Raw genomic sequence first — 25,201 nt, 5'->3', positions numbered from 1 at the left:
AGCTCTGTTTAACCTCAGTGCACTTCAGCAATTAACACTTGAGAATGTCAGCATTAATTATAGATGCAATGCAGCACTTGTTTTCCTGCTGGGAATGTAATACTATTTAGCTATATTAAAATAGTCTTAGTCATTGTAGATGTGTTTGTGAATAAAACTAAAGGTCTCCTTCTAAACTTCTGAATATTTTTTGGCAGCAGGGTAAGTAAATATTTTATACATTTGTAGTATCAGTCCTCGTTCTGCCCATCTGCTTCTGTCTATCTGCTCTTCTGTGCATTGTCTACAGTATCAAGTTCTTTTGATATATTCAGCTATTCCTGTTCACATTATGCTGTTGATGATTTTGTTAACTGGTCTCTCCTGTTGCGTTTTCACACTTTTATGTTGAAATCCTCTGTGTTTCCCTGTGTGTATAAATTACCAAGCTGTGTGTTTTTATAGACTTGTCTTTGTCCTATGTTTCTAGTCTATCTGTCTGTCTTATTTCATTTACAAGTGACCCTGAAACGTCTATTTTACTGACTATAATTCTTAGATCAATCCTACAAAACACAGTTTCAGTGATCTCTTTTGTCTTGGTCTTCAGAATATTTTCTTGCACAGTGTCTTTTGTGTACAATAGTGAAACATTAACGCTTTCTTGAACATAACAACTGACTTAATTGTGTCATAAAAAGTCACAATGAAGTCATAAGTTGTTGTCGGCAATACAGTATATCATTATAATATAATGATGTTTCATATCTTTTATGAGACCATGCCAGAAGGTTTGTGGTCATTAGATTTTCGAACATCCCATTCCACTTTTAGGCCTCATTTGCTGTTATAATAACCTCCACTTTTCCAGAAGGTTTTCCACTAGAATTTAAAGTGTAGAAATTCGTGCTCATTAAATCAATAAGGAGCCACTCAAGATCTTCCATTCCAACCCATGTAAACCATACCTTCATAGTTTATTATTCTATATAATTTTGTGCCTCTATTCATATAGTAACTGTTAGAAATAGAACCACATATGGACTTTCATATAGTCCATATAGTGTAGTGTAGTGTAGTGTAGTTCTGTTTCATAAAATCACGACATTTATTATATACTAATAAGGTCCCACTTTAGGAAAGAAATGTCATACAAAGAAAGTTATTATGGAAAGTAAAGTTAACCCCAACTCTTCTATATACAATATCTTGATTGAGTTTCCACAGTGGCATAGCAGTTCTTTCCTCAATCCCGTAACCCAAAAACAAGCAGCTAGGAAAAACTAAGTTGTTTCTCTCATGATAAATGTATGTCTTGTCTGGGGTCATTTTTCCCACTTTGTTCTCACTGTTACCAGGATAGGCTCCAGATCCACCACAACCCTTACTGTGATAAAGTGATTAGTATTTTACTAAGATATCTAGCTTAACTGTTAGTCAACTTAAAGAGTATTGTATCCTGTAGGAGGGAAGTGGTATAATAGTTATGTCCTGGATGTGGGAGAAAACTGGAAAACCTAAAGGAAACCATTACAGACTGTATACTGAAATTAGAAGTAAACCGGAACCCTGGAACGGTTACTTAGAGAGACCTGCTCTGACACTGTGCCCCATAACATTAATTTAATAACAAAATTTAAAGGTGGTAGATCAGTGGTGAAGCCTCTGGGTTACCGATAGGAAGATCTGGGTTCAAGCCCGATATTTCCAATCTGCCACTATTTGGGAGCAGAAACAAAGCCCTTAAACCTCTGTGCTCCACATTGCTGGGATATGTGAAGATTTTACTGTCTTGAAAATGTTCCAGTAAGATGTGAATGTCTGCATTTGCTTCATGATATCTTCTTCTTCTTCTTTATTCGGTTTCTCCCATTAGGGTCGCCTTGTGGCTCCATCCTCAGCATTCTCCTACCGATATACCCCATGTCCCTCCTCTGCACATGTCCAAACCATCTCAATCTCACCTCCCTCATCTAGTCTCCAAAACGTCCTACATGTGCTGTCCCTCTAAATAACATGTTCATCACCCTATCAGAAACTCTTTTCACCTCCACTACACTCTTACTGTACTGTTCCTTCAGAATCACCCCTACACCATTTCTCTTTCCATCCATACCATGATTGAACAGTTAAACCCACCTGCCGTCTCTGTAGACATCTTCTCACTCTCTTTCTTCTCCTTCGGCCAACAGTAGCCCAATTTCCACCGGTACCCTGTTGGCTAACAATACCTGTGGCGGTCGTTGGTAACCCGGGCCTTGACGATCCAGTATGAATTTCGCTTTTGTGATCTGCATATTTGGCTTGGCACATGTTTAAAGCTGGATGCCCTTCCTAACGCAACCCTCCCTAATGGCTGGGTCATGATACAGAGAATATTTTTTTTAGTTGCTTTTGAGTAACCATATAAAAAAAATAATGAAATTTACTAAAAGACATAAAGAATGATTAAATGCTATATAAAAAGGCCTGTGAGCTCGAATCTACTGCATCAAATGAATGGCAATTAGATAAGATTAAGCCTCTGATGCATGCATTGATAAGGGAGAAAAGCAAAGAAGAGAAAGGAACACACGCTTTTGGGGTAAAGAAGGACAGGCAAATTTCTCCTTTTGTATTAATAAAAAGAGGCTTCCTTAAGATCTTAAGTGGCTCCATCACATCTCTTCTTGAATTTCCTTTATCTCTTTCATTCCTCTTCCCTGTATAATGCTAATCACCTTCTTTTATTTTTTGTTCACTCTTCTAACAATTGTCTATTTCATTACACAAGCACTACACAAACCCGCCTGTTTTTTATGTGTGAATTGGTTTTTTTTTTTCATTTGTTCACATTTAAGACTGCCAATTGCTGATGGTTCCAGTTCCTTAATAAATTAATCTAATTTATCTGGATTATGTAATATAGGATAGATAGAGAAAAATACAGAAAGTAGCATCCTTATAAGTTATATAACATAACATAGTCATAGTCAGTATTGTAAATGATTATTTAATTTGTTACTGTTTTTTATTCTGTTTAGTCGAATTGTCTAATATTTTAAGAAACAGGATTAACCTATACTGAAATAATGCATTTTCCTTAATCGCTGAAAGCCAGGCTAACTAAACTCCTCGTTTAGTGATTTCAAGGTGGCAAGCAAAGAAAAGCTCAAAGTTTACTACATAAAGAGAACAAAAAAATTGAACCTTCTTGCCATTCTCCCTTTATTAACAGCATATACATATGAAATGGTTTTCACTTAAACTGACATGGAGATATTTTTGGCAACATTATTAATATGACGAGTTGAGATGAAGGGACTGTATACTACATTATTAAAATAATAAATATCATCATCATCATGAGCATTATTCCGACATCTGTCTGGCATCCTCCCAAAATATAAGCACACCCCACTTCTTAATATAATTGTCTTGATCACACTGTGATTTTGATTAGATTTTTTGTTTTGTGTATTTGTATACTTTATTCCACTTGAAATCGGTCCCTAGTCACGCCACAGTTTATACACTGATGATCACTGGGATGAAGACTATTTAAACATACTGTATATTGATTCTGCATGATTAACAAAAACAGCAGCACTGGTGATTAATCCATTTGAAATTGAATGGAATTCATGAAGATTTGCTGTTTACCAATTGCACTTAAGTTTATGTGAAATTCTTATAGTATAGGAGAAAAGATGAAAAAGATTAACCTCTAAGTTCAGCATTTCTGTTTAAATCTCCTAAACAGAGGCATGTTTATTAATAACATTTAATGAATTAAGTTTAATGGTGTTTGTTTGTAGAAAAGTACTGTTACTGAAACAATTTAGAAATCACTTGTAGCACAATACATATGTATATTGTATAATTAATACTTCCCCTGTCTAAAAGCTCTCATCTTTAATTAGGATTTGAGAGGGACTAGTTAGGCACTTAGTTTCTATTGTTTATTCAATTGATACTCTGTATCATTTTATATTATATACGCAAAACAAATTGGGTTTATACTGTAATAAGACAGATTGTTCACCATTCCTGCTGGCCCATCTGTTGCTTAGCAACAAGCTTTAATTCAATTCCAACTATTTACATAGCACTAAGTTTTTTTTTTGCATTATTTTACAATGCTGATGCAAAAATCCAGATGTAGATTCATATCCATAATGAGCAATCCAGAGGCAAGGGAGAAAAAAAGGCTCAAGATGCCATGAGAAACAAACACTGAGAGGAACCAGACTCATGCCAGCTTTCAGTCAGGTAGACACTAGAGCTCCCTGCATTCTCTACAGCATACAAACATATATGAAATGGACTGCCAGTGCACACCCACACTTTCCTATTCTCACTTTCCCTCAGATTGATTGAGCACAGGTCTTATTAACTATATTACTAACATATTTCTAATATATTCACACTCAAAACTGAGCTTTTGATCATCTGTATTGCCTCTTCGTTACTAACTAAATATTGATTGTGTATGATATTGTGCATACGTTAACTTGTTTGCCGAACATCTGACTTCCGAACAGTACCTTATTTCTAAACAAAAGTAATCCGGTAATAACACATAAGACTTGGACATACATTGTTTTTGATAAGTTCGGTCTTTAGGGCATCTTTTGTTTAACCATCTGCATGTAATCTATCCATTTGGGACCATCCTCAGCAGCAGTTAATTCTCAAGTAAAGGAGGCTCGTAGCTCAAGAATGGGGTCTGTATGGGGTTAAGCATCTTATTTCATAAAGACTCCTTATAACTATCTTCTTCTTCTTCTTCTTCTTTCGGCTGCTCCCATTAGGGGTCGCCACAGCGGATCATCCGTCTCCATACCACCCTGTCCTCTACATCTGCCTCTTTCACACCAACTACCTGCATGTCTTCCCTCACCACATCCATGAACCTCCTCCTTGGCCTTCCTCTTTTCCTCCTACCTGGTGGCTCCATCTTCAGCATTTTTCTACCAATATAATTCATGTCCCTTCTCTGCACATGTCCAAACCATCTCAATCTCGCCTCCCTCCCCTTGTCACCAAAACATCCTACATGTGCTGTCCCTCTAATAAACTCATTTCTAATCTTGTCCATCCTCGTCACTCCCAACGAAAACCTTAACATCTTCAGCTCTGCTACCTCCAGCTCCACCTCCTGTCTTTTACTCAATGCCACTGTCTCTAATCCATACAACATCGCAGGTCTCACCACAGTCCTATAAACTTTCCCTTTCATTCTTGCAGATACCCTACTATCACAAATCACTCCTGTAACTCTTCTCCACCCACTCCACCCTGCCTGCACTCTTTTCTTTACTTCTCTAACACACTCTCCATTACTTTGCACTGTTGACCCCAGGTACCTGAACTCCTCCACCTTCTCCACCTCTTCTCCCTGCAACCGCATAACTCCACTGCCCTCCCTCTCATTCACACACATGTACTCTGTCTTACTCCTACTGACTTTCATTCCCCTTCTCTCCAGCGCATATCTCCACCTCTCCAGGCTCTTCTCAACCTGCTCTCTAATCTCACCACAAATCACAATATCATCTGCAAACATCATAGTCCAGGGAGACTCCTGTCTGACCTCATCCGTCAACCTGTCCATCACTACTGCAAACAGGAAAGGGCTCAGGGCCGATCCTTGATGCAGTCCAACCTTCACCCTGAACCAGTCTGTCGTACCTACTGCACACTTCACTGCCGTCACACTGTCCTCATACATGTCCTGCACCACCCTCACATATTTCTCTGACACACCTGACTTCCTCATACAATACCACAACTCCTCTCTCGGCACCCTGTCGTACGCTTTCTCTAAATCCTTAAATACACAATGCAGCTCCTTCTGTCCTTCTCTATACTTCTCCATCAACATCCTCAAAGCAAATAAGGCATCTGTGGTGCTCTTCCTCGGCATGAAACCATACTGTTGCTCACAGATGGTCACCTCTTCTCTCAGCCTGGCTTCCACTACTCTTTCCCATAACTTCATGGTGTGACTGATCAACTTAATTCCCCTGTAGTTACTGCAGGTCTGCACATCTCCCTTATGCTTAAAGATCGGTACCAGCACACTTCTTCTCCATTCCTCAGGCATCCTCTCCCCTTCCAGAATCCTGTTAAACAATCTGGTTAAAAGCTCCACTGCCATCTCTCCTAAACATCTCCACGCTTCTACCGGTATGTCATCTGGTCCAACCGACTTTCCATTCTTCATCCTCTTAATCGCTGCTCTCACTTCCTCCTTACTAATCCTATCTACATCCTGCTTCACCAACTCCACATCCTCCAACCTTCTCTCGCTCTGATTTTCCTTATTCATCAGCTGCTCAAAATACTCCCTCCATCTTCTCAACACACTCTCCTCACTAGTCAACACATTTCCCTCTCCATCCTTTATTGCTCTAACTTGCAGTACATCCTTCCCAGCTCGGTCCCTCTGCTTGGCCAATCGGTATAAATCCTTTTCTCCTTCCTTAGTGTCCAACCTCTTATACAGTTCCTCATATGCCTTTTCCTTGGCTTTCGCCACATCCCTTTTTACCTGCTGCCGCATCTCCTTGTACTCCTGCCTACTTTTCTCATCACTCTGTCGATCCCACTTCTGTTCTGCCAACCTCTTTCCCCTAATGCTCTCCTGCACTTCCTCATTCCACCACCACGTCTCCTTGTCTTGCTTTCTATTTCCAGATGTCACACCAAGTACTTTTCTAGCTGCCTCCCTCATCACTCCTGCAGTAGTTGCCCAATCATCTGGCACCTCTTCACCACCACCAAGCCCCTGTCTGACCTCTTCCCTGAACCTCACACTACACTCTTCCTCCTTCAGTTTCCACCATCTTATTCTTCTTTCAAACCTTACTTTCCTCCTCTTCTTCTTCGCCTCCAAAACCATCCTACAGACCACCATCCGATGCTGTCTAGCTACACTGTCCCCCGCCAACACCTTACAGTCTCCAATCTCCTTCAGGTTGCATCTCCTACACAGAAGATAATCCACCTGTGTGCACCTTCCTCCACTCTTATACGTCACCCTATGATCCTCCTTCTTCTTAAAATAAGTGTTCACCAATGCCATTTCCATCCTTTTAGCAAAATCTACCACCATCTGCCCTTCCACATTCCTCTCCTTAAAACCATACCTACCCATCACCTCCTCATCCCCTCTGTTCCCTTCACCTACATGCCCATTAAAGTCTGCCACAATCACCAATCGTTCTTTCCTAGGTACACCATCTACCACTTCATCTAATTCACTCCAGAATCTTTCCTTCTCCTCCATCTCACAGCCAACTTGTGGAGCATAGGCACTGATGACATTTATCATCATCCCTTCAACTTCCACCTTCACGATCATCACCCTATCAGAAACTCTTACTCTTACACTCTTACTGTACTCTTCCTTCAGAATCACCCCTACACCATTTCTCTTCCCATCCACACCATGATAAAACAGTTTAAACCCACCTCCAATGTTCCTGGCCTTACTTCCTTTCCACTTGGTCTCCTGAACACACAGCATATCTACCTTTCTCCTCTCCATCATATCAGCTATCTCTCTCCCTTTACCCGTCATAGTACCAACATTTAAAGTACCAACCCGAACCTCTACTCTCCTACACTGCTCCTTTTCCTGCCGTCTCTGTAGACACCTTCCTCCTCTCCTTCTCCTCCTTCGGCCAACAGTAGCCCAATTTCCACCGGTACCCTGTCAGCTAACGATACCTGTGGCGGTCGTTGTAACCCGGGCCTCGACCGATCCGGTATGAAATTCTCATTTGTGATCCGCATATTTGATTTGGCACATGTTTTACGCTGGATGCCCTTCCTAACGCAACCCTCCCCATTTACCCGGGCTTGGGACCGGCACTAAGAGTGCACTGGCTTGTGCCCCCCTAATGGCTGGGTTAAGACTCCTTATAACTATATACCCCCAGATTTGCCCCTTTGAAAATCAATTTATCAAAGATTTTAAGCTAGTATCTCAAACACTATTTTATTCCCCTGTCCCCAAAACCTTGTGGATCATCCATCTCCATACTATTACAGTATGTCCTCCACATCTACCTCTTTCAAACCAACTACTTGCATTTATTCCTTCACCACATCCATGAACCTTCTCCTTGGTCTTCCTCTTTTCCTCCTTCCTGGTAGCTCCATTCTCAGCATTCTCCTACTGATATACCCCATGTCCCTCTTCTGCACATGTCCAAACCATCTCAATCTCACCTCCCTCACTTTGTCCCCAAAACGGTCCTACATGCGCTGTACCTCTAACTTTTTCTAATCCTGTACATCCTCATCACTCCCAATGAAAACCTCAACATATTTAACTCTGCTACCTCCAGCTCCACCTCCTGTCTTTTACTCAACGCCACTGTCTCTAAACCATACAACATCTCAGGTCTCGCCACAGTCCCTTTCCCTTTCACTATTGCAGGTACTCTTCTATCACAAATCACTCCTGCCACTCTTCTCCACCCACTCCACCCTGCATGCACTCTTTTCTTCACTTCTCTAACACACTCTCCATTACTTTGCACTCAAAACCTTAGCGATAACTTTTCTTATACAATTTGTTTACAAATAAATTATTTGAATAAGAAAAACATGTAAGTCATGGTTTCCACTACAAATGCCATAATACACCATCAACTTTTAATCATTAAACCCAATGTTCTCCATGCCGTACTGTGTTTATTTGCATCATTATATGATTATCATCAAACCAAAGGCACCAATTTGAAAACATATTAGATTCTGGATGCGTAATGGTGTTCTAATGATTTACAAGTTCCCAATGATGTTTGAATGATCCTTAATCATATCCACTACTCATAACATGCAACTAATGGAAGGCAACAGATTACTATTAGAGACCCACACTCTACTGGTTCAACAGTAAAAGACCTGGGAGTTATTTTAGACAGCAACTTGTTTTTTGAATATCAAATTACAAAAAAAGCCTTCTTCCACCCTAGAAATATTGCTAAAGAAACATGTCTTTATCTGATGCAGAGACGCTCGTCTATGCATTCATGACCTCCAAGCTGGACTATTGTAATGCATTAGTAGGTGGTTGTCCTGCATCATTAATAAACAAGCTACAATTAGTCCAGAATGCAGGAGCCAGAGTTCTCACAAGGTCGAGAAAATATAACCATATAAAAAAATCTTATCGTCTCTACACTGGCTACCTGTTAAGTTTCAAATCGACTACAAACTACTGCTTCTTACTTACAAAACACTAAATGGTTTTGCTCCCATGTATCTATCCAGTCTTCTAACACGCTACAATCCGTCACGCTCCCTGAGATCTCAAAACTCCAGACTTCTAGTAGTTCCTAGAATTGCAAAGTCCACTAAAGGTGGTAGGAAATTCTCACATTTAGCTCCTAAACTTTGGAATAATCTTCCTGACAGTGTTTGTAGTTCAGACACACTTTCCCAGTTTAAGCATAGATTAAAGACGTACCTTTTTACCAAATCCTACACATAACATTTATCATATCATAACCTTGTGCTCCAGTACCTGATCACATGCACATTATCAACTTGTGCTTGTTAATATTATAAACAGCAGCTACGCTAATTCCTCTCCACTGCTTCTCTCTCTCTACTCATCCCGAGGCATCCTGAGGTTGCGCCAGCTCCAGTCGTGTCCCACCTCATGGAAATTATGGACCTTTAAAGAAGTAGATGCCGAACTCGCAAACTTCCCAAACCATCTAAAGATGTACCAGCGCCATTTGGATTCCACCTCATGTAGAGTTTAGACATTGGACCTCTTTGAGTGTTTAAAGGCTCTGGCATGGAGAAGCTGGTGTTGAATCTTTAATGATCTCAAATGTTGAGCTATTTTATGAGTTGCTCAGTAGCTCCTGGTTCCATTCTTCTCTTATTGTATTTATACATTGTACTGTGTATATACTGTATATTATAGTATATGTATATTCTTTTTATATATTTATTTTTATTTCTTTCCTTTGCTGCTGTAACAAAGAAATTTCCCCACTGTGGGCCGAATAAAGGTATATCATATTTTATCTTAACCTCAAATGACTGTTGTGGCTCTGTGGCTGAATGTTACTTAAAAAAATTATGCACTTGCATAGGCCTTATCTACAGGTTATTGTAATGTAAATTAATTTCATTGAATTTTATTTGTATGGTGCATTAACAATGGACATTGTCTTAAAGCAGCTTTATAGAATGAAATTGATTAAAATATATATATTTGTTTTATTTAAAAATCAGTCCATATGAAAAAAAATGAAAAAGTCACTGTTGATAGATATAGGGAAAAACTCTCTGTAAATGGATTTGTTTGTTTTTTAGGAAACAGTTTAAGAAATTATCACTGCTTTGCAGACTCAACTAGCATTTTTCTTCGAATCCCACTCCCGAAAAATTATTTCTACCTTGACTTCATAACAATAGCTTTTGAAATCATCAGCTGTGGGCATTCAATTATGTAAAATTAGAGCAGAGGTCTATCCAGTTTAATCAGATGTTCCAGGCACGGCTGTCAGTTCAGTTCTCTTCATCAACTGCTGCTTTTCAGTGACTTTGACATTATCATAAGTTAATGAGGTCCATGGGTTGTATATTGTGATTTCTCTCAGTGATGTGAACCCTCTCCTTCCCCCTTTATCCGGTTTAGTCAGGGTTTGAGCTTGGTGTGGTAATGATTCTCTATGACGTCCCACCTGTATGTATCAAGTGCCTGCATGCTGAATTGTCAAAATCGGCAATGTTTCTTTCTTTCGTCTTACAGGATTTTATTCTATTGGCTCTAATTGTGATTTCTGTGCTTTTTGTATACTTTTTTTTTTATATCTTTAGAAATTTACCAATGGAAAAATAATCTACTATAATACGGTTCAACCAAATAATGATCAAGGCTTCCAAAGACAATTGAGACAGTTGAGATTCTGCACAGTGCATGTGTCTGGCTTACACTGTCAGATATCATCCCATCAACTTTATGTGATTGACTAAACCTTGTGAAATCAATGTGTATGCGCATGTATATGTCTTATTGTGTCTTTTAGTTATTGATTGCCCAGATAAGTTAATCAGGTGTAGTCAAGTGTGTTTGCGTGTGCATGCATATAAAAAAATAAACTGTTCGACTGAACGCGAAGTGTTTAGCTGCATACAGCAATTGATACAGCAAAGTATTTAATACTTTAATACTAAATGGATACAGCAGATTTTATGAATTCGAAGCATCCTAACATAATGGATAATGCATGATTAGGCAGGAAGGCAATAGGATTCTTTTTTTTTTGGTAAATTTACAATATAGGAAATATACAAAGCAACAAGTTTCTGTATGATGTAATCTAACCCACATTGTGACCTCAAAGACTTCCCAAACTATTGCAAACTAAGTTTTATAAATAATACACTTAGTGGAAACATGTGGGCAAAAGTTATCCTATGCAGACCATTATCTAAATGTGTGTGTATTTGTTTGAAGACAAAACACATTGGACAATATGTTTGTGACACCTGACTAAAAGATATGTCATTTTGAACATCTCATTCCACATTTAGTCCTCATTTGCTCTTACAATAACCTTCACTCTTCTGGAAAGATGTTCCACTAGATTTTAGATTGTGGTTGTGGAGATTTGTGCTCATTCAGACACAAAGGCAATATGAAAGTCACGTACTGATGTAGGGTGAGGAAATCTGGGACGCAGTCATCGTTCCAAATCATCTGGCAACAATCTGGCAACTCGAGGTCTTCCAGGGATAGCAGAAAAAAAACAATTTGCATAAGACGTTTTAAGGTAAAATATTATTAGCATAATAAATAAAAAGAGTGTTGTATTTTTAGTTTTAGCTCGCCTTTGAGGATTCAGAGACAAACACTTTTTCATGCAGGGCCATGTACCTATGGATTGTGCTTTCCCTCAATAATAAAAACCTTCATTTAAAAACTGCATGTTGTGTTCACTTGTGTTATCTGTTACTAATATTTTAGTTTGATGATCTGAAACATTAAAGTGTGACAAACATGAAGAAAAAAAATAAAAATCAGGAGGGGGCAAACACTTTTTCACACCACTGTATACAGAAAAAGGTAGAAAAGGTAGAAAAAGAAAGGGACCGGAGAAGTGTTGGTAAGGCAATTTACTTACGTCTCTCAGAACCACAATGCATACCTTTAAGGTGTTTTTCTTCTCCCTCTGTTTGTGGTGGTGTCAAATCTGAATAGTGCACGTGGACCTTATTCGTAGGTTAGGTGTTCACACTTTTGAGATATATATATATATATATATATATATATATATATATATATATATATATATATATATATATATATATGATGTGTGTGTGTGTGTGTGTGCCCTCGGAAGACTTCCACATCTGGCTTTGTGACGTCAAACACTTCCCCAAACCTCTGTGTGGCCTTGCAGACCTACTTAAACCCCCTTGTGACAACAAAGACTTCCTAAATCCACCATATAACTCCAGTATTCCTATTTGTAATCCCATTTATGTTCATTTATGCTGCCATGAAATGAAAAGCAGTACAGTTTCTCCAGATTCTTAGACTTTTATCTTTTAATTTGGGCATGTGCACAGTCAAAAACCAGTAATTACATTGCCAAGTTACAGCTTGCTCAGGACCACACAATTAACTCAATAGACAGACAAAAACAGCCACATAAATATATAGAATCAGGTGTGCCACATTATTAATTATCCTTCTAGCCTCAAGCACATCGCGCTGCTTGCAAACAATCTACACCTGATCTACCTCTGCCACCATCATCAACAGAAACCATCTCTTAACACTATTTCTATACTCACAGATCAGGTATAACATTATGACCACCTGTCTAATATTGTGTTGGTCCTCATTTTGCTGCCAAAACAGTTCTGACCCATCGACTATTAACAACATTAACATCTTTAGCAGCTAGAGCTGCAGTGGCTCGTCCGTTGGTTCGGACCACATGGGCCAGCCTTCGCTCCCCACGTGCACCAAGACTTGAAGCACTTTTGAGATACTCACCACTGCAGACCTAGAACACCCCACATATAGTAAGTTGTAGTTTTGGAGATGCTTTGACCCAGTTGTCTATCCATCACAATTTGGCCCTGGGCAAACTCACTAAAATCCCGAAACTTGCCCATTTTTCCTGCTTTTAACACATCAACTTTAAGGACAAATACATACTTGCTGCCTAATTTATCCCACCCACTAACAGGTGCCATGATGAAGTAATAATAGTGTTATTGACTCCCCTGTCATAATGTTATGTTGTTATGCCTGATTGGTGTAGATCATACCAACATTCCCAACCCACCCTGTGCCATCATAGACTTCCCAAAGAGTTGCAAACGAAGTTCTATAAATGCAGACAAGTGTTTCATTATCTAAATGTGTGGGTGTAGGTGTGTGTGGGAGAAGAAGAAATAAACTATATGGACAATCGACCATAAGCTGTGCTTTTTGAGAACCCCATTCCACATTTTAGTGGCCATTTATTGTTTTAATAACCTCCACTGATCTAGGAAGATGTTTTTGGCGTGCGCTTTTTGAGATTAATGCACGTTAGGTCATTAAGGCATTAGTAAAGTCAGATACTGATGCAGCGTGAGGAAATCTGGGGTACAGTGTATGTTTCAATTCATCCCAAAAATGGTCAGGGTTCAGTTCTGAGTTCTATAGCAGGCCAATTACGGTCTTCCAGTCCAACCCATGTAAACCATATCCTCATGTATCTAAACTTATGAGATATTTAAAATGTCTGATTATTCAGCATGCGATACAGATTTGACAACAAATATGCCATGAGAAATATTCGACCTAAACTCATTTTATTGTCACCATGTTCACATGGTCTTTCTAACCAACATTCCTGATCACTTTAACCTTAAACGAACTATCGCTACTACACAGGAAGCAAAATGTATTAAAAGTTGACCAAGTAAATATTTACATGATTACAGAATTTTGTCTTTCCACTGTCCACACTCTTGAGCAAACAACCTTTATAACATAGCAACAATACAAGTATCAATACACCAGTATTGATGTGCAGATCTGAAGACCTGTGATATAAACTAGTGCATGTAAAATAATGCATGTGCAAGTTTTTTTTAAAACCTGTAACATTTTTATTCTTTAAACATTTTACTATCACAAACATATTAGCATAGGATATAAAGCAGTCTAGACCGACTTTAATAAGGAAGGTGAGCTGATAAAAATCAGAACTAGACGAGGATGCAAATCAAAGCTGAGAGCTGATCCAGGAAATTTCTGCCTGAGATGTACACAGAAAGTAATAGCAAGCTGTATAAAATTATGACTGGGAATTTTTTAATGCTACCTATTTCATAATATAATAAAGGCTGATGACGAATGACTGATTCGGATGTTTACTTCAATATCACACTGATAATAGGATAAAAGGTATTGAATAAAGTTGAAAATCCCATCCCTGTTGTTGTTGTTTTTGCTGAGACATTTTTAGACATTTCCACTGAAAAGATAAAAAAAATAATAATAATAATAAAGCAAACACATGGAATTCTAATTCAAGATGTACTGATTTATTCTGCTCTCAAACCTCTCTGATATTTTCTGCCATGCTCAACTCCCGAAAGAATTTTCTGAAGGACAGTCAACACTACAACAATTAATCTTGTTGCTTTCTTATTGATCACAGTGTTGTGTGAACTGTGGACTTGCCGAGGAAAAAAAGTCCACGAAGCAGCTTGCAAGCAATCGGCATGAAAATAGAAAAAAAATGTTTCACCGTGTACCAGGCCATGATTTTTAAATCAAACTGTGTCAAATCAAAGATGAGGCTTTAGTCATCAGACTCGGTAACACACTGTTCCACAATTTCCCGCAGGTTAGGGTTCTCCATCGCTGCTGCTACCCGCTCCTTATCATTGATCTGTTTGTTAACTGCAAGAGGGGGAAAAAAAGGTGCAAGAATTGATTATATTAAATCCAGCAGGCTCCATTCTATTAACACATTATCTCACAGCCAGATAAGGACTGAGACATGATAAGGACAGATTTGGACATGGTTTCATATTCATACATAAAAAAACAATTAATATACGCATAAATTCCTCTTTGACAGATTTGAAGCCTAACGAACGTTTCTGGAGACCTGACTATTAGATGTGTATGTAGTTCTTGAACATCCTGTTTCACATTTAGTCCCTATTTGCTGTTTGAAATATCCAAATACTTATTCTATAAATAAACCAAATACTTATTTTCCACCATAATTTGCAAATAAATGTATTTAAAATCAGACAATGTGATTTTCTTTCCTCATTTTGTCTCATAGTTATAGTGTACCTATTATGAAAATTACAGGCCTCTCTCATCTTTTTAAGAAGGAGAACTTGCACAATTGGTGGCTGACTAAATACAGTGGAACCTCGGAGCTCATGAGGGTTAGGGACCAAGACCGGTCGCGAGTTCCGAATTTTCGCGACCTTTTGATACGCCCCTTCCAACCCAGTAAAAACCCAAAGAACACTATACGAAATCGATTTAAAAGAGTAAATAACACTATTTCACTCCATAACACTTAATTATTAGACAATTTTATTGAGATAAACCTTGATTAGAAATGTTAAAACTAGCGTTTTGAGCAGCTCGCGGTTGCTCACGAGCCGATCTGAATGAGAGTCGCCGGTCGGAATAAAAGTCGGGAGCATGCGAGGTCGCGAGCGCTGAGGCCGCGAGCTCCGAGGTTCCACTGTACTTTTTTGCCCCACTGTATGTATCTATACACTGATCCAGCATAACATTATGAGTGGTGAAGTGAATAACGCTGTTAGTCAGTGGAATAAATTAGGCAGCAAGTGAACATTTTGTCCTCAAAGTTGATGTGTTTGAAGCAGGGAAATGGGTAAGAATTTGAGCAAGTTTGACGAGGGCCAAATTTTGACGTCTAGACAACTGGGTTAGAGCATTTTTAAAACTGCAACTCGTGTGGGATGTTCCCAGTCTGCAGTAGTCAGTATCTACCAAAAATGCTCCAAGGAAGGTTCGGTGGTAAATCGGAGACAGGGTCATGGGTGGCCGATACCAGTGTGGTCCGATCCAACTGACAGATCTACTGTAGCTCATATTGCTGAAGAAGTTAATGTTGTTCATGTTATTATCAGGACTATTTTGGCAGCGAAAGGGGGACCAACACAATATTAGGCGGGTGGTCATAATGTTATGCCTGATTAGTGTATATTTGTATATCTATATGGACAGACAGAGTCAATTTAGTCCTTCATTCTAATGTTCTGTAAGCATTCAAATGTTTTTTCTCTTTTTTTTCTGATATGTTTTGGAGGATTCCTACATCTGTACTTTGAGTTTAAAAAGCTGTCTTTTGAAGTGTATTGCATTCTATTAATATGTAATTCATTTGCAATGACACTTGAAATCGAGCTCAGGTGCAACCTAATTCTTTGGATCATTTTTGAGATGTTTCTACACTTTGAATGTTGTCCAGCAGGAGCAAAACTATCGGATTGGTGACCAAGAACTTGGTGGCCACTTAAGTTGGGTTCCAAAGAAAAGATAAACTTGCAGAAGGTCAACCATCACTCAGACTCCACTGATGTGAATTTTATGGCAGAGCAACCAGACAGAATCCTCACCTTGTGCAAGAAACAAAACTTCTGCAAAAATAGTTTCGGACTATACCTATGTAAGGATGGTCAGATCTCTCCATGAGTTCAGACCCTGAGAACTGCCATGCAACAAAACCATAAACTTTCTAATTTGAGGAGAGGATCTCTTTAATCTGACCTCATGAAGACCCCTGACCATCCTTGCACCTACAGAATCAATCCAATTGCTGGATCTGTTTGAGAGGTGGTTTGTCATTGTTCTTAAGAGCCACATGATCTCTGCTCCTAATGCTGGCATCTGACCACAAAAAGAAAGGAGGTCAGATGTTGCTGTTGCTGCAGGGAATATTCTCTCGGGGGATTTGAAGAAGGTAAAATAGGACAAAACTGGCAGGTTGGCAATAGAAAACCTTGCATTACCATACCTTCTGTGGTTCTTGTCCTGCTTATGCGATTTGCCAGCTTTGATTACCGTTATACAAAGGTCAAATGTTTCCTGCCACAGGGTCCAGTGGCTTTAAAGTCATTTACAGTCAATGACCCTAACCAGCACCAGTAAGCACCCTCTTTCAAGTAATATGTCCACTGGTACACACTTACTGTCTTCCTCAGTTGAATGTGTTCCCTCAGTAATGTAAATCTCGAGCTGTGAACAGATGAAAACAATAACAAAACTTTAATCATGTAAACCAATAGAACTAGGGGAAGCAAAACTAGCTGTACTGAGATCATCTAATACAAATGTAAAGCTTTAAACCTGGATCACTCTTTACCTTGTGTTTGAAAGGTAGGCATCGCTGAAGTTTCACTTGTAAGCAAAGACCTGCAACACAAATCACTATAAACGGTCAATCTTGTCTGTTAAAAACTGAATAGTTCAGTAGTTAATGTTTATTGCTAGTGAGGGCAAGAAGAGTGTTTTAGCTGGACCACTGCATCCATACCAGTGATAATAAATCAATGAACCTTAATACAAGTTAGTTTAATCAAATAGTCTACAATATCTCTTCCAATCCTCTTGCCAAAAAAAAGAAAAAAAAAAAAAAAAAAACACAAAGTGCACTTCATGGGTTTTTTTTTTGGTTTTTTTTTAATAAACAGTTTGCTGCTATAGCAAAAACATTTAATCTTCTATCCAGTAACTGATGCCCCAAAGTCATTTGGCCAAAACTCACTACAACAATCAAAAAGAGCTCTTCAGAAGCTTCCAAGTCACCCCACATTTCTGCAATCTGTAGTACCCGTGAAACAGGCCACAGAAGTCAGTCATTTTAGCCACTTTTGGAGCTCTTTTTCTGGCTAGATTTACACTCCTGTCTCACTATAACCAAAACAAAATCCTTGTGAATCAGTGCAACTACTAGTGTTAGTTTAGCTGTTTGAACATATATTGTCATATATTTAGGTTGTGTATTCAGTGCATTTAAGCATAGGTTACTGTTTAATAGCATATTGTCATTTTTGTGAATACTGTGCTGAAAATCCCATGCAGGAACCAAACTGTATTTAACTTACATAGTAGTTGGCACTCCCTCTATCGTTTAACTGTATAGTAAAGTTTTAAATTCACAGCCCATACCTTTCCTCTTATATTTTATTTATTCCTTGCCTGTTTTTTTCCCCACCAAGGTATAAAATTTGCTACTGCAGGTATCAAACTCTCAATTGGCCAAAAATGGTGAATGAGTGTGCGACTGTGTGTTGTATCCTGTGATGGACAGGCATCCTATCTTGATGGGTATTCAGTGATGCCAGTTAATTTCATCCAGATAGATCGCTCTACGCTCCAGCTGCGACCTATAACCGCTGATTCAAGTCTGGCTGTATTAATTGAGACTCAGACTGGTCCATGCGATATGAAGCAGCACCACCAATCATTTGTGCAAACAGCGAAATGTCAGTTCTAGATCGCATAGGAAGGGAAATGTTTTCCTCCCCTGGCGAGTAAGGAAATTGCTTATTAAACTGTAAAATGAGTACAAAGAAAGAAGTATGGAAGAAAAAAAACCTACCATTTAAGTGTGAATAAATATGCAGAATGGTTAAAAAAACGTAATTCCCTCTATGACATAAATGTAGATTTAACATGAGGAGTGATACACACTTAAAACAACATTAAATATTAATATACATTATGTTTAATAAATATTTGTTTACAAAAAAAAAGTGTATTTTTTTTTTATAATTTTAGGTGGAATCAAAAAGTTTTGACTCTGTTCTATATTTATCCATGTTTACTCACGATCACCTTCAAAATAGTCCCCTTGCACAGCAATACAGACCTTCCAGCATTCCTGGAACTTCTGGAATGTGTCCTGGAAGTTTTCTTTTCAAATTGTGTCAAGCAACTTCTAAAATTCGCGCTGGATCTCTGCAACGGTGTCAAAACGTTGACCTTTGAGCTGCATTTCCTCTTCGGGAAGAGGGCGAAGTCTGCAGTAGCCAAATCTGTGTTGTTTCTGGCGAGAAACTCACGTGTGAGGAGAGCTCGGTGACGTGGTGCTCACGTGGTCAGAACAGCACCCGTTGCACAGCTTCCGACGTACACAGGACGATGTCATTTGGCACACTGATTTTATGGAGGTCGGTGCTCCCTGTGACTGTGCGTGCAGCCTTGTGCTGCGATCTGTTGGGCTGTTACAAAACTAGTCTTAAAGCTTTTTGATACCACCTCCTAAATAGATTTTTACTACAATACACATAGTAAGTAATAATTAATATTATAATAAAAAAAAATGATTCCAAGCAGCTCCATACTCCTTATAGAAGTGCCTGTGTGGTGTAATATACTGTAGGAAAACCATTTGAAATTTGGTTGAGTTTTAAGTTATGAAAACCCTTGCAATAGTATCACACATGATAAATAGGGGTGGAGTGTCAGGTTTTGAGCTCCATGAAGAGCCTAAAAAAAAAACAGGTCAAATTACAAATACACAGGTGTTTGACTTTCCTCAGCAAATTACAGACAATAAAGCCTTGTTCCAGATAATCACCAGCTGTCTCAGGATTCATTTCGTCATTCCCATTGCAAGTCTGGGGAAACCCCGCTGGTTGTTCTTGTGTCTAACTTTCGGAAAACGGCAAAAAAGCAGGCCATGACCTAGATCGCCTAGAACACACGTTGACTTAAAGAACTCGTTGAAAATTTTACAATTTGGAAATAAACACAAGCTCTCCAAATTGTGACATATTTCAGACTGAGAGATTGGTTTTTTTTTCTTGAGCCCTGTTTAAATGTAGGCAAATATGTGATCCAGATCATATTTTCCTATATTTTCCTGATGTCTAATTGCTTTTGTTGAAGTGTGTTCAGACGACAATCATAAGGCGGTTAATAAGGATTAGAATAATCTTGTGGAGCCCATGCCAGCTCAAGTACACACTGTCATTCAAGACATATGTAGCAAGCATTTACTTGCTACATATACAATAAAATTCTTTCTTCTCATATCAGGGTCAGCCATAATACAGCAGCTGTGGAGCAGAGAGAGGTTTGTGCTTGAACCCCTGACCTTCTGATCGGAGCTTAAACTATTAAGCCACCACTAAAGGGATGCTAGAGGGACACTAGTCCTTTCAGGGTAAAAGTAAATATTAAGGTAGATTTCACTAGTGCTCTCAGACTTCTGGATCCGGTATAAGACTTTTGGTTCGGTGCACATGTGTACTACTCGATTCTGACTGGAAACACAATTTGTACTGCGCACGTGCAAAATCTTTGCCACTTCCTGTCATCGCAACGTTTTTACGACAGTCTAGTGATATGGATTCTTTCGCGTTTTTTTATGTGCAGCTTCAAGAATTTCTCTTAAAAGGAGAAATTCCTGAGAATTGTGCATATCGAACGGAATGAACGGACAGTGGAAAGATGGAAGGAATGAGTTTATGAATAAATACATTTTAATAAAAAATAATAAATAACTTGGGTGAATCTCGTGTTTCTTTAATGCAGACATTTGTTAAAGTATGCTGATGTAAGTTAAACAGTAAAGTAGACCATATCTAGAAAATGAAATATTGGATGTAAACACACACACACACACACACACACACACACACACACACACACACACACACACACACACACACACACACACACACTTTTATACACATCTGTATTACCCAAATGGGGTCTAACAAATGTATACAACTTCAATAAATTTTTCTATTTATTAAATTGTATTTAATTTGTGTCAATTTAATTGATTGCTCAATTAAATTAATATAATAAAGTGTATTGCATTCATTTGATTGATTCTATTTGAATATATTTTTCAACCAAGCAGGGATTTTCTTTGAATTATTATTTATTTCAAAAATGTGTTTATAATAATAAATGATATTAATAAATAAAACGACAAGCAATTCTATGTTTTGCATGTCCCCCTAACTGGACCAAAATTGAACCGTGACTTTTTATTTACCGTGAAAATTATTATTATTATTATTTTTAATTAAACAGTCAAACAGAACAGAAGCGAAAATATAAGAGTTGAGTCACATTTGCCTTGATTTAAATTACGCCATTTTTTTCATATATTTTTTTCAAAAATAAACTTTTTTTTCCATATAAGTAATCTATAGATTCATTATTCACTAAATGATTGCCTACTGAAGTGGTAGCTTAGTGGTTACGTCTTTGGATCCGAAGGTTGTAGGCAGTGTTGGGGGTAACGCGCGTTACGTAATAATATTACTTTTCTGGAGTAACGAGTAAAGTAGCGCGTTACTTTATACATTTACACATTAATATCTGAGTTACTTTTTTGAAAAAGTAATGCGAGTTACTTTTCAGTTCAATTATTTTGCATAATAAATAAATACTGAATTAAAATGAACGTAGTCACGTAGAATCGTGCACTTATACGTGCGAGCCGCGGGAACAGAAGCTGGTGAGAAGCGGAGATGGCAAACCAGAGAATTACATTACTGTGATGGAAGTATTCTTATTATTTTGAAATAGTCGAGGAAAAGGAGAAAGGAATAATGGTTAAGTGTAGATAATGTGTTGGTGAAAAGCTCGTCAACTGCTAAAAATACCACTTTAAAAAAAAAATTTATAATAAAAATCTGCATGCAAAGCACAGCACTACAGATGTGTGTGTGTGTGTGTGTGTGTGTGTATAATGTTGAATATATGGAAATGGAAACAGAAATATAGAAAACTTTTGCCGACTTTCCACCACTGCAGATCTATTGACTGCTCAGAATCAAAGTTCTCCGTGGGAGACACATGTACGATGCCATCACAGCGGAGACAGAGAGCAAATTCACAGCTCGTTTGCTCTTTGTGGGAAGATAAACTGCCACGGTCACTGATAATAGCGTGAACTTTGTAAAAGCGTTCAGAATGTTTCAAGCTGATGATGAAGCAGAGAATGATGTAGACGAGGACCAGGTCATATTTACGGAATTGCACGAAGTTTTACGAGATGACAGCGAAAGGTATGTTCTCCCTCCACATCACCGGTGTGCAGCCCACACCCTCAACCTTATATACACGAACGATAGTTACATTCCTGACGGCGAAGGCAGATTGAAAAGCAGTGTACAGAAGTGCGACTGGAAAGTGTTCAGCCTTGTAGTCAAAATTTAGTCGATCATCTTATTGTTCTCAGAAGTTATTAAGCATTTTAAATGTAACGTAATTAGTTACTTTTTTTGGGGAGTAACTCAATATTGTAATGCATTACTTTTAAAAGTAACGTTGCCCAACACTGGTTGTAAGTTCAAATACAAGTCACACCAAGCTGCCATTTGTGGGCCCCTGTGCAAACCACACAGCTGCCCAAGTGTATAAATGATATAAATGTAAGTGGCACGTTTCACAAGAGACCTGCATGTTGCGAGTTCAAATCCCGAGCCACTGTACGACTATGCTTGTCAAAAAACAAAACAAAAAAAACGACAAAAGCCGTTAACTTTTCTTTATCTTTCCACCCACCTATCAGTGTGGCCAGAGAGCAGTGCGGCACTGTGGGGGAAAACCTGATAATGATGAGGTACTCGTCGTCCCCAAGATCTTGAACTTCCACGCATTTTTCAGTCACCACATCCAGCTCCTCCAGAGTATTGGGTTTCTCAGGATCCTGAATGGTGCGAATAACATCTGAAAGACAAAACACAATCAAACAATTACTGCCATGGATATGGATCAGTGAAGATGTTCTTCTAAGCAGAAGGTTGTGAGATCAAAGCCCAGAAGCACCAAGATGCAACTGCTGGGCTCTTCATTAAGACCCTTAACCCAAATGAGATGAATGTTAGTTTGAATAAGAGCATCTGCCAAGTGCTATACATTGATTTTTTTTTTTTATAAAGTCAAAATGAGTAACAGTTAAAACTCCAACCATCACTTCCTGTTTCTATAGGGAACACTCCCAGCTGTTCCTCTTTTACATTCAGCAACCTTCCATGCTCCACTTACCATAGACTTCTAAAGCTTTCTCCTCCATTTTTTTACACCTCCGTACATTATTTTCACCAGAAAGCCATGAGATCTGAAAAACCTTATTTACAACACTAGAAATGAGCTCCATGTTCTGAACGCCTCCATAATCGCGCTCTCCGACTTTCACACTCCAAAGTCGAGCTGCATTTGACTGGGCTCCTTGGAAACAACCCAAACGGCTTCCTTGCTCTTTGGACAACTACACTATTTAGGTTACGACACAATAGTTTGAACCTGCTCCCTAGTGCACTTCACGGCGATTTTGGAACGCGACCCTAAACTTTCACTTCCGCGTTGATGTTCAAGCTTTGAGTAACTGATATTCAAAATAAAGACGATAGTAAAAAAAAATTACTTTTAAGATTGTATTTATAAAATAAATAGTTTGTAGAAATATATTCAGTTGTATATTTTGTTATAGACCGAAATTTAATCTGTTTAATCTCTTTTTGTCTAGATTCAACCGAGCCTGAATATGCTGTTGTTTGATTGGCTTAAATGTACCACGTGACGGAACCTGGCACGTGATTGTCAGCTGCTTTGTGGTTGTTTCGTTATGTTCCTGTTGACCAACACCAGAGGTAAGGCAGCTTTCTAAATTCCTCTGTAAGCCAATGATAGGAGACTTTACTGCGCGGTCCAGCCTGCATCAGGTTCCTGAGATCCCTGCTGCACTGTTAGATCTGTTCTAAAGCCCTGGCACCATGTTGAGGAGGCCTGAAGCGCCTGCCCAGGCTGCATTAGAGGTGGCACTTGTAGCTGACACTGGGTTATGGAGAGACACAGAGAAGGCTGTAAAAGCCGGAATGGCTGCTGGCTGTGCGCTGCTCTGCTGCCTGACTGATCACGGAGAACTGAGGCTCAGTGATGTTTCTGAAACTGCAGCTCTCGGTCATGTACTGGAGGAGTCCTGCATAGAGTGAGTTCACAGTCTGTACACACAACCTTCAACTATTGATCATCCTGTCTGTCTGTCTGTCTGTCTGTCTGTCTGTCTGTCTGTCAGACACAACATATATACAGACGGACAAACAAACAAACAAACATATATACATACAGACAGAGTTTATTTATGTGCCTGTCTGTCTATATGTCTATTTGTCTGTATATATGTTTCTGTTTGACAGACAGGCAGACTGACAGAAAGATAGACATTTAGAGACAGGCAGACTGACAGAAAGATAGACAGATAGACATATAGAGAGACGGGCAGACTGACAGAAAGAGAGACAGACAGGCAAACTGACAGAAAGATAGACATATAGGCATGCAGACAGAAAGATAGACAGACAGGCAGACTGACAGAAAGATAGACAGTAGACATATAGGCAGACTGACAAAAAGATATACAGATAGACATATAGGCAGACTGACAGAAAGATAGACAGACAGGCAGACTGACAGAAAGATAGACAGATAGACATATAGAGAGACAGACAGACTGACCGAAAGATAGACATATAGACAGATGGACATATAGAGAGACAGGCAGGCAGACAGAAAGATAGACAGGCAGGCGGACTGACAGAAATATAGACATATAGACAGACAGGCGGACTGACAGAAAGATAGACAGACAGGCAGACTATCAGAAAGATAGACAGACAGGCAGACTGACAGAAAGATAGACATATAGACATATTAGCAGACTGGCAGAAAGATAGACAGACAGACAAGCAGATAGACAGAAAAACAGCCTCTCTGTCTGACTATCTTTCTGTCAGTCTGCCTGTCTGTATATATGTTTCTGTTTGTCTGTTTTCTCACTGGCTGGCTGTCTGTTTCTTTATCTATTGTTCTATCTGTTTGGCTGTATATTTGCATTTCTGTCTATCTGTACATCTTTCTATAAATATTCTTCTGTCTGTCTGTCTGTCTGTCTGTCAACACGTGTCTATCTGTCACTGTCTGTTTTAGTCTATTTATGTTTCCTTTATCTCTCTGTCTATACACATTTCTTTCTGCTTGTCTGTCTTTCTGTCAGTCTTCATAAGTGCTGTGTTATATCAGGATCAGTATAGATCTGGAGTACAGGGTTTTCCATAAACAGAGCATAATAGGAGCATTTTTTATTGCATTTATGTAGTTATCATGTAATCAGTATTTTCTCTGAGTAGAATCATTACTTCTGTGATGCTAGACCTACATGTATAT

The 25,201-nt window shown here is 38.7% G+C and overlaps 3 protein-coding genes and 1 long non-coding RNA gene across 8 annotated transcripts in view; 2 read left to right on the top strand and 2 right to left on the bottom strand.

Moving 5' to 3' along the window:
* rxfp3.3b (relaxin family peptide receptor 3.3b) overlaps positions 1-12,251 on the bottom strand; it is a 32,139-nt gene extending 19,888 nt beyond the window's left edge. The window contains exons 1-2 of one of the 3 annotated variants that reach the window (XM_083546463.1): positions 12,147-12,251; positions 11,652-11,724 (exon numbers count right to left, since the gene is read on the bottom strand). The gene's annotated coding sequence lies outside the window, so the exon portion shown is untranslated. Of the gene's footprint in view, positions 1-11,651; positions 12,063-12,146 lie in introns of those variants that run through there. The other 2 variants (XM_083546464.1, XM_083546462.1) reach the window with 2 other exon arrangements.
* Positions 12,252-13,477: 1,226 nt separating this feature from the next.
* LOC310728744 lies at positions 13,478-14,519 on the top strand. Its single transcript, XR_014534315.1, has 2 exons — positions 13,478-14,190; positions 14,242-14,519. It is a non-coding gene; the product is annotated as an uncharacterized lncRNA (long non-coding RNA).
* A 9-nt stretch (positions 14,520-14,528) lies between these two features.
* ciao2a (cytosolic iron-sulfur assembly component 2A) lies at positions 14,529-23,215 on the bottom strand. Its single transcript, XM_083546543.1, has 5 exons — positions 23,024-23,215; positions 22,541-22,705; positions 17,370-17,419; positions 17,197-17,242; positions 14,529-14,911 (listed from the first exon to the last, which is right to left on the bottom strand). The coding sequence occupies exons 1-5, from the start codon at positions 23,133-23,135 to the stop codon at positions 14,811-14,813; spliced, it is 474 nt and encodes a 157-aa protein (XP_083402669.1). The 5' UTR covers positions 23,136-23,215; the 3' UTR covers positions 14,529-14,810.
* A 300-nt stretch (positions 23,216-23,515) lies between these two features.
* spg11 (SPG11 vesicle trafficking associated, spatacsin) overlaps positions 23,516-25,201 on the top strand; it is a 282,063-nt gene continuing 280,377 nt past the window's right edge. For all 3 annotated transcript variants that reach the window (XM_083546074.1, XM_083546073.1, XM_083546072.1), the window contains exon 1: positions 23,516-23,966. In XM_083546074.1, coding sequence (XP_083402200.1) covers positions 23,752-23,966 — 215 coding nt within the window. In that variant the 5' untranslated portion in view covers positions 23,516-23,751. The remainder of the gene's footprint in view (positions 23,967-25,201) is intronic.

The sequence above is a fragment of the Silurus aristotelis genome (assembly GCF_946808225.1).
Source record: "Silurus aristotelis genome assembly, chromosome: 7".
In the NCBI taxonomy this organism is placed as follows: Eukaryota; Metazoa; Chordata; class Actinopteri; order Siluriformes; family Siluridae; genus Silurus; species Silurus aristotelis.
Note: the sequence above shows the minus strand (reverse complement) of the source record. Positions and strands in the feature narration are given on the sequence as shown.